The sequence below is a fragment of the Chiroxiphia lanceolata genome, chromosome 2, assembly GCF_009829145.1.
Source record: "Chiroxiphia lanceolata isolate bChiLan1 chromosome 2, bChiLan1.pri, whole genome shotgun sequence".
NCBI lineage: Eukaryota > Metazoa > Chordata > Aves > Passeriformes > Pipridae > Chiroxiphia > Chiroxiphia lanceolata.
The window spans coordinates 8,485,210-8,494,666 of NC_045638.1; the positions used below are offsets into that span (position 1 = coordinate 8,485,210).

The window sequence follows — 9,457 nt, forward strand, 5'->3', positions numbered from 1 at the left end:
GCATGCCTTATTTTGCATGGTATTCTTTAATTAGAGAACAAGAAAGACCTTGTGCTCAGAGTACTCTCAGGGAGGGCAAGTCCCAGGCTCCCATCCCTCCATCAAGGCCTGGAACTTGGCATGTGTCAGTGCCTGCAGACAAGACAAACCAGGGTTCCTGTTGCCCTTTTCTCTTTCCCTCACACGCAATCCAAACATATTAAAGCCTTTCATATCAAGTAAAATTGCTACCATGGTGTACTCAGCATCACTGTCCCATGGAATCTTGTAGGTGTTCTCCAGGAAGCTGGGACGCAGCACTTCACAGTGGCTTCCCCTTGCTGGGAAGCCTCCCGGCAGCCAGGGCAGGGCAGCAGCATCCCTGTGGGCTGTGCTCTGAATGAGCTGAGTGTCTTGCTCTTAAAGGCCGTGTGGAAGCATCTCTCCTTGGTGATGGCCACCGTGAGGGGACAGAGGCATCCAAGAGGCAGAGGGATGAGGTGTAACCAGCCCGGTCTCCTCAGTGCTTGCACCAAGTGGTTCATGCTGCCCCGCTGATTCCTGCTCCCAGCTTCACAGGAGGGTGGAACGAGGAGCCGGCACTGCCTCCTCAGGGATTTCAGGCTCTGGCACAAGGAGCCTGGCAGCGAGGTGGCACACCAGTGTCATGCCCGAGTCCTGCCTGGGATCTCAGCCCCAAGCAGCTGCCAGTTTCAGTGATACTGAAACTCATCAGCATACAAACCTCTTTTGAAGATGGGACTCAGATGACACTTTCACAACGCACTTAATACAATCTATTCCGAATTGGCTGCCAAGTGGGGAGGTCCCACTATGCCTCCTGGCAGCATGTTCCCAACCCTTCCTCCACACCAGCCCACAGCTAATGCAGCTACACCTTCTGCTGAATGAGGGAGTTAGTACAGATAAAAGCTTTTTTCCCTCTGGTAATTTTCATCTGGATCAGCTCCCTGAGTCTGGTAACTCCATTGCTCTGTGAGTGTTGGTGCCAGCACAACAGAACTGTAGAGTTCATGTGGCTGGGGTAGGGGCTGGGGGACAAGACAAGACCTGCCCTCTTGGTGCTCCATAGGCTTGAACCAGTCAAGAAAAAGTCACTGCTGGGTCTTAAAATAAATAGCCTTTTGAAAATATTGTAAAATATTCTTAGTTTGTTTTTTAAAACTAAGGCTTACCTGACTGTATTCACCTAGATGAGGAATTATTTTAGTCTTCGCTAAATACCATACATCTTTTTTATTAAAATCAGGCTTCTCAACTTCTTTAAATGAGACTTTTTTTTTTTGCATTGCACTGAACTTGGATACAAAAGCCAACATCAGAAATGCAAAGGCCATGATTTGTCAGCTCCCTTGCTTTTCCTTGTTGCTGTTCAGGTTCACTACAGGGTGCATTTTCCTCTCAGAGTGAGTGTGATGCTACAGTTAATACAAATGGTCACATCAAAAGATGAGCACTGCACACATTAGCAACAGAAACCAGTTTTCTACATTGTTGTCTCTGCCTTCAAAACATCTATTTAGGCACTCCAATATCTCTCAAAGTGTGGATTGGTGATCAGCTATCACTACTAAAACATTTTCAAAAAGAAGTGCCTCCAAAAGAAAAGCAACAGGTTAATAAAAGGAGCCAGGTTTAATTACACAATTCAAACAAGAAAATATAATGAAATCACCTAACACACTGTTACTACTAATTACAGCTCAAACCTGAGACCTTTACAGGTGACAAAATGAGCTTGGTTTACTAGGAATTTCAGGGAGGAGAAGTCTCAGAGAGGTGGGAAAAGGAATTGGGAAGGACATATATTGGTTATGAGGTGAGAAAACTCCCCATTGTCATTCTCCCTTCCCAACACAGTACAACCGGGAGTAAATCCCTGAAGGAAAGGTTCACCTTCCCTCCCTCTCCCTGCTCTAACACATATGCCAATGGCCAAAAAGAAACCCCAAAGCAAGGGAGCTGCTGTGCTGTACTCTGAATCATGGCTTTAGGCACTCTGCCTGTCTTCTCAGTTCAAACACCGATGAAAAGGGAGATGCACTTAAAAAGGATCAACTGTTCTTAAGTGGTGTGTCTGTGCCTGTGGGACATCAATCCTGTTGTTTGTAACCCAAAGCTGCTCAGGTAAAACAGACCAGAACAATAAGAAATAATTATATTAGAATAAGATGGGTGTAGATATAAATCTACATCCAGATATAAATCTACATGTAGATATGAATTAGATGCATGTAGATAAAAAGACACAACTGATACTATGACAAACCTTACAAATATCATGAGGCAAGCTCATTTACTGTTTTGTTATTTAATACAGAGGCACCTGCTTTCTCTGAAAGTTCTTCAAGATCCTGCATCATCCCTTCCTGAACAAAATCCAAAAGCACAAAAACTAAAAGGTGTTTTCCTCATTCCACCACTCCAGATCAAATAAGTATGAGTATGTTTGAACAGGGAAGGAATATTACTTTTTATAAAGAGTGTCAATTCTGGCAGTTGGCTACCAACAAAAAGATATACAATTACTGCCCTCCTATTTGCAAATTTCCTTTTGTAATGGAGTTTATAACTTCATTCCTTAAAACTAATTTTGACCCAAACTTGTCATGCAAGTCTGTGGTATGAAAGAAAAAATCATTTTGCAACATTAGAACTAATGCATTCAGGTATTTCTGCTTGCTTAGAGGTGACAACAACAAATAACAGAAAAATGCACGCAAAGCTGGAGCCACTTTTGCAATGCTCGCCCGGATTGCACTCCCCTCAGATTTTATGGCAGGTTATAGTCGATCGTGCTCTTCTTTTTTCCCCTGTGAGAGTCATCACTTAAGATCTTTGGAAGCAACTGACGTCATCTACATGAAATTGTGCAAGGCATTTGACGTTGTCCTACATGACATCCTTGTCTCTAAACTGGAGAGACATGGGTTCCACGGGTGGACAACTCTGTGGATAAGGAATTGGCTCGATGGTTGCACTCAAAAGGTTGTGGTCAACAGCTCAATGTCCAAGTGGAGAGCAGTGACGGGCGACATCCCTCAGGGGGATCCCTCAGCACTGTTTAACATCTTTGTCAGTGACATGGACAGTGGGACTGAAGCTCCCTCAGCAAGTCTGCTGATGACACCAACCTGTGCAGAGTGATCAGCTCACTGGAGGGAAGGGATGACATCCAGAGGGACTGGAGCAGGCTGGAGAGGTGAACCTGTGCAAACCTCATGAAGTTCAACGAGGCCAAGGGCATGGTCCTGCAGCTGGGTTGAGGCAATTCCAAGCACAAATACAGGCTGAGTGGAGAACAGAGAATTGAGAGCAGCTCTGAGGAGAAGGACTTGGGGTTGCTGCAGGATGAGAAGCTCAACATGACCTGTCAGTGTGCACTCACAGCCCAGAAAGTCAAACATATCCTGGGCTGCATCAAGAGATACAGGTCAAGGGAGGTGATTCTCCCCCTCTACTCTGTTCTTGTGAGACTCCATCTGGATGGGGCCCCCAACACAGGAAGGACATGGATCTGTTGGAATGAGTCCAGAGGAGGCCACAAAGATGATAGAGGGCTGGAGCACCTCTCCTGTGAAGAAAGGCTGTGAGAGGGATGGAGTTAATCAACCTGAGAAGGCTCCACAGAGACCTTAAAGCACCTTCCAGTACCTAAATCAAGCTACAAGAAAGCTGGAGAGGGACTTTTGACAACAGCATGTAATGATAGGACAAGGAGAAATGGCTTTAAATTGAAAGAGAATAGGTTTAGATATAAGGAAGAAATTCTGTACTGTGAGCATGGTGAGATAGTGAAACAGGCTGCCTAGAGAAGTTGTGGATGTCTCATCCCTGGAAGTGTTCAGGGCTAGGTTGGAAGGGGCTTGGAACACCCTGATCTAGAGGAAGGTGCCTCTGGCCATGGCAGGGGGTTTGAAGTACATGATCTTTAAGGTCTCTTCCTACCCAAACCATTCTGTTTCTATGATCTTTGAGTTTTTCAGAATATAGTAGCTAGCATGCTGTTACCTATAGATAAATAATAAAAGGATAAAATGTTTAAAGATATGAATTATAAAAAGCAATACTTCAAGTCAAACCCCTTCCTTACTCTGGGCTTCAGGGAAATAAGTCAGTAGGGGAAAACTGCTGCAGATTTTTCCACAAAGAGATTAGCTGTGTACTAAATCCATAGGCACAAAAAGGAGACACTTTCCCCCTCTTTTTTTTCTTTTTGTTTTTTTCTGATAGAACAGGGTGCAGAGCTTAAGTCCATGATAATAAAATCCTAATACAACTTTCTCTCTGACCACTAACATTACAGCATTTTTCAGTGAAGACAATCTTCTGATGACTCATGTTGTCTTGGTGCAAGAGCCTGCGCAGGGGGGGGGAGGGACACAAATGAAAAAACACAGCTATCTTGATCTATTTAAAACCCTCTGCAAGAAAAAGCTTTCAGAGGGAAAGTAGGAAGATCACAACCTAGCCTGATTCAGCCTCATCTGCTTCCACCAAGAACTGATCAGCCTGTGATTCTTGTTCTTGCCATGGAACTCGTATCCAACACAAATGCCCTTATTTTTATATATATATATATATACACGTATTGAGACAAAAGCTTGGCTTCCCCCCCCATTTGCTCTCCTTTTGCATACAAAAATACAAGAGTTGACTCATGAACTATAACGACACGTACTGTGCAGTTTTATATACTAACTGATGCATCCCATGAGCCATGTCCTTGAGCCTCCTTGGCTTTAAGATACCTTCTGGCTTTAGGAAACCTTTAAGATACCTTCTGCTGTAATCAATTTGTTAATGCAAACTGTTCTGAAATCTCATTATTTATTGCTCTTCTAATGTCTGCCTTACTCTGTCTAGAGTCTGTTTCACTTAAATGAGCTAAAAATGACAACTGCTTTTCACAGGGCATGTAAATATGCCTGGTTTGAGCACAGCTGCAGTAGTTTGGCAAGTTGTCTTTTTGTCTGTGTGTGGCTTGGAAACAAAGTCACTTATCAAAGTATCTGAGATCATTAGGATACTTTTTATATTAGACTGCTGTCATTTGCCATTATCACTTAAAAGTATCAGAATCACTTTATCAGAGCAGACTAAAGGGTTGCTGAACTCTGCATGTAATTGAGAACCCTTAAAATGGTCCAGTCCTTCAAAAGGCAATGTAACTCCTAATAATAAATCTAATCATTTTATATAGCGCTGCTCATGGAAATTTTTCCCAATTTAGCATCTAACAAACAAAATCTGCATTAAGACTCTGCAATCTCATCTTTGTTTACTGCAATGTCAGGAGCCAGCATTTATGTAATTGCCTGACCATCCCACCTTTTAGGCCAAATTGTTTTCCACAACAGCCAGCAGCTAAGTCCCATCCCTTGCCCTTTGCATGAGAAATATATCCCTGGTTTTATCTGTTGTTGCCTTCCCCCTGCATCACAAGATCATTTTCCCGATCCCAAGAGCCTCGATCCTCTCCCATGACCTTGAAAAGGGGGAATTCTAAAGCAGCTCCCAGGTGGGAGGTGGCGGCGTCTCCAGCTGGTGTGAGTCTTCAGCAGGTTTTGCTGCAGCTGAGTTGGGATTACCGGGGCTGCTGCCAGCCCAGCGGCTGGGCCCCCACATGGGAGCCACGTGCAGTTCAGCAACTGCAGCTTAGTCACAGAGGGAAGGCAAACCCTTGAGTCACAGTATCCTCCTACTTCTGTTACCAGAGCTTTACTTGTAAGGAAATGCCACCTTTGCTGCCCAGTAGTGCTAGTTTTCAGCTGCTCTTCCACCAAAACTTTTCTCTTGTATTCTTTTTTTGAACGCAAAGGGGATGGATGCAACACTCATGGCGATACTGCACTAATGTAATATTATTCTGACGTTACTCATAGTCTAGATCAGCATCACATTGTCTCTTGTGCAACATTTAAACAGTATTGTCTAAATCCATACCAGGAGAAGTTACTGGGAGATCAAAAGGAGTGAGGGTGAAACTGCATTAGCTGCTTTTGTCTGAGGTTTCACCGGCGCTCCCGAGCAGAGGTTGTAATGTGGTTTTCAGCCGACTGGGTGCAAGGCAGAAGGGAGCCACGCAGCAGAACAGGTTCTCCCTCTCACCCTTGTCTTCAGGAGAACAAAACTTTACCATCCAGCACAGGGCACCGCATCTTTTGCCTTGCATTTGTTCAGCCACGGAAAGACTGGCAAGCTGACGTGTTAGGAAACCAGGGTAATCCCTCTCCTTGTTGCTGACTTTTTTCCTGGCATCTCCCCAAGAAGGGAGGGGAACAGAGTTAAAAACATTACAAAAAGAACAAGCATCGCCAAACTGAAAATCACCCAGCCTTATAAAGTTCTTCTTTACCCTAGAAGGGAAAACCTTCTAAACTATGTATTGTTAAACATAACGTAGGCTGATTGTTTTAACTTATACAAACATCTGCTAACTAGTATCATGTCTGGAGAGCTCATGCTTTACTACAGTGTCCTAACAGTTGGGCTGAAAAATAAAGTGCTACGAAACATCTGAATTTAGGCAAAAATATGAATTTAGGCTGAGAGAAAATTTTTTCTATTTTTAAAAGAAAAAACAAACAAACCCAACACCACCAAACCAGTGCTAAATCTGAGAATAATAATACAAAGTGACACCTCAGTACAAGGAGATGTCTACAAACTTGGTATTTCAGTCCCTGAGAAGAGAACTTAGGTTATGGAAGGACGTACGTATTTATTAAATAGTTATCCTCTCTTTTATGTACACATCGTATCGCAATCAGTAAGTACACTTTAATATTAGAACTTAATATTAGAACAATATAGACACCCAATTCTGAGGTATTTACTTCAGGAAATGAAAAAAAAAAAAGTAGAGAAAATCAATACAATCTGGATAACATAAACCTGATTAAGTCCTGGTATCCAAGGAGGATTACAGAGAAAAGAAATGCAAGTGGTGGGGGAGGCAAGTATCCCAGACCTATTTAGGGAGAGACAAAAAGAACTCCCCACAGTACATTAAGACACTTCCTGAAAAAAAGCAAAAGTCATTCCTAGGCTTTGCTCCAACTTCCATGAATTGCTGCCTGCAGAGTAACCATGACTCGATCCTTCTCAGATTCTGCTAAAGAGGCACTGACCTTCAAGCCAGCATTCAAACAGAGCAACTGTACTGTCTGCTGGGAACAGCTTACCAAAACTCAGGCCATGTATGGTGCAGTTAATACAGTCATTTGTACATTTTAGGTATGCTGAGTTATCATCACTGCCTAATTGTTCCCTTTGTGGGGGGAAAAAAAGCAAGCTACAAAACCCCCCCTCTCTTGAATATGCAGATTTCTGTGTCTAGTAAGGCAGCTCGGAAATAACTTAGAACAACAGAAGAATTCCAGATGTTAAAAATATCATTTAATTAAAGAAACATAAATCATACCAAAAGTTTAAGTCACTCTTAGTTAATACATTTGCATTTATTTTAGAATATACTCTACATCTGAGTAAAAAAGGTTTAAATAAACTCCAGTACATATACAACCGTGGGACCCCGCAATCTGTCCCGCAACAGAGGGATGCTCCTTAGCCCACTGGGTTCCCTCCGGGGTAACAGAAGCAACTTAGTGCCAGTTTCGTTATGTTCATCGGCTTGTGTTGAGCCTCCTTATCAGCCAGCCACACCACCACCTCGTACACGTAGGGGTTCAGCCTCCCCGCCCGGGCGGGCACAGCAACTGCTCGCCCCGGACCGTACAGTGAAAAAACCACGGAGGGGGTCAAAATAATTAATAAACTAGTATTGATTAATTTACATCTCTCTCTCGCTTGTGCGTTGGTAGAAAACCTGCTGCAGTCCTGGGAGTGCGCAGGGGAGCCTCGGCCCGGGGCGCTGCCCCTCGCCACCGCCGCGGCAGCAGCGGCAGCGCCGGGCGGGGAGGCGCCGCTCCCGCTCCGCTCCCGCCGGGCCGGGCCAGGCGCCCCTTTCCCGCTCCCCACCCCGACGCTCACTGCCCCCAGCTGCTGACGCCGATCTCCTGCTTGTATCTGTTGGTGAGGACGTTGGCCTTGCGGGTAAGCTTGGAGAGGACCGAGTGGAGTCCGCTGAGGTGGAAGTGGAACTGCTGCTCCAGGTCCTCCTCCCCCTCGCCCTCCTCGGCGGGCCCGCCGCCCAGCTTGTCCTTCTTGCGGGCCGCCTCCTCGCCCGCCGGCGGCTGCACCACGCCCCACTCGATGTCGTTGCGGATGGACTTGAGCAGCATGTAGTGGCTGTACATGTCCCTGCGGGAGAAGTAGGCGCCGGGGTCGCCGGGCGGCAGGGCAGCATCCCGGGGCGGGCACACGGCGCCCGCCGCATCCAGCTCCTCCAGCAGCAGCGGCACGTCCCGCAGCAGGCTGGGCACCATCACCGTCTGGTCCATGTTGTTGACGGCGCCGATGAACCGGTTCATGGCGTTGAAGAGGGAGTACTTCTGGCTGTACGAGTCGCAGATCTGCATCATGTCGGCGGCCGGGCGGGCGAGCTCAGCGACGAGGCTTGGACCGGACCGCAGGGCTCCTCCGGCGGCGACCTCTTCCTCCTCCTGCTCCGCGTTAGCGGCACCGGCCGCCCTCCGCCGCGGGCTGGGCTCGGCGGCTGCTGGCGAGCAGAGTCCTGCTGGGAGGAGGCGGCGGGCGCCGCGGTTAGGGGCTGCTCGCTCTCCCTCCCTCCTTCTCCCTCCTCCCTCCCCCAGCCCGCCTTCCCGTCCCGTCCCCTCCCGCCAGCGCCCTCTCCTCCTTCCCCGCCGCCTCCTTTATTCCCGGTCCCATCTCCTTTCCTCAGCATTTCCCTTCCCGTTCCTTCTCTTCGCCCTCCACCTCCCCTGCTGCAGCAGCCACTCCCCTCCGTACTAAACGAGGCAAAGAGCGAAAAAAATCCCCCGCAACTCCTGCCGGGAGCCAGCCCGAGACGGATGGCAGCCCCGCACCGCAAAATTAAAATTCAAGCGGTCCCCAGCCGGCGATCCCAGGCCGAGGGACGGACACGCCGCGGGGGAGGCACCCACCGTGCTCCGGAGCCCTTCGCCGCCGCCCGTGGCCGCGCTCCCATCCCCGGCGCCGTATTTATAGCGCGTATCTCACACCAAGGTGTTCCCCAGTGCCACCCCCCGCGCCGCCACCACAGATAAAGGCGGCGGGCGGCGGCCGCGCAGCGCCGGCCCCGCCCCTCGCCCGCGCCGGGGGAGGGCGCCGGGAGCACATCCCGCACCACAGCTCGAGGGGGGCCGGGAGCACATCCCGCACCGCCGCCGAGGGGTCCGGGACACGGCGGGCTCGACGCTGGGAACTGCGGGGCTGAGTCCCCGGGGGAGCCGCACTGCACCCCGCCTGCCCGCTCCCCGCTCCAGTTGGGCGACGGTGGCAACCCCCGCGCCCCAACCCTGGGAGGAGGCGGCACCGGCGCTCGCAGAACCCTCCCGGGCACCGGCACCAC

At 48.3% G+C, this 9,457-nt stretch overlaps 1 protein-coding gene across 1 annotated transcript; it reads right to left on the reverse strand.

Moving 5' to 3' along the window:
* Positions 1-7,379: 7,379 nt before the first annotated feature.
* On the reverse strand, positions 7,380-9,143 carry MID1IP1 (MID1 interacting protein 1). The gene is made up of 2 exons (XM_032680594.1): positions 9,030-9,143; positions 7,380-8,638 (listed from the first exon to the last, which is right to left on the reverse strand). The coding sequence occupies exon 2, from the start codon at positions 8,484-8,486 to the stop codon at positions 7,992-7,994; it is 495 nt and encodes a 164-aa protein (XP_032536485.1). The 5' UTR covers positions 8,487-8,638; positions 9,030-9,143; the 3' UTR covers positions 7,380-7,991.
* Positions 9,144-9,457: the final 314 nt, after the last annotated feature.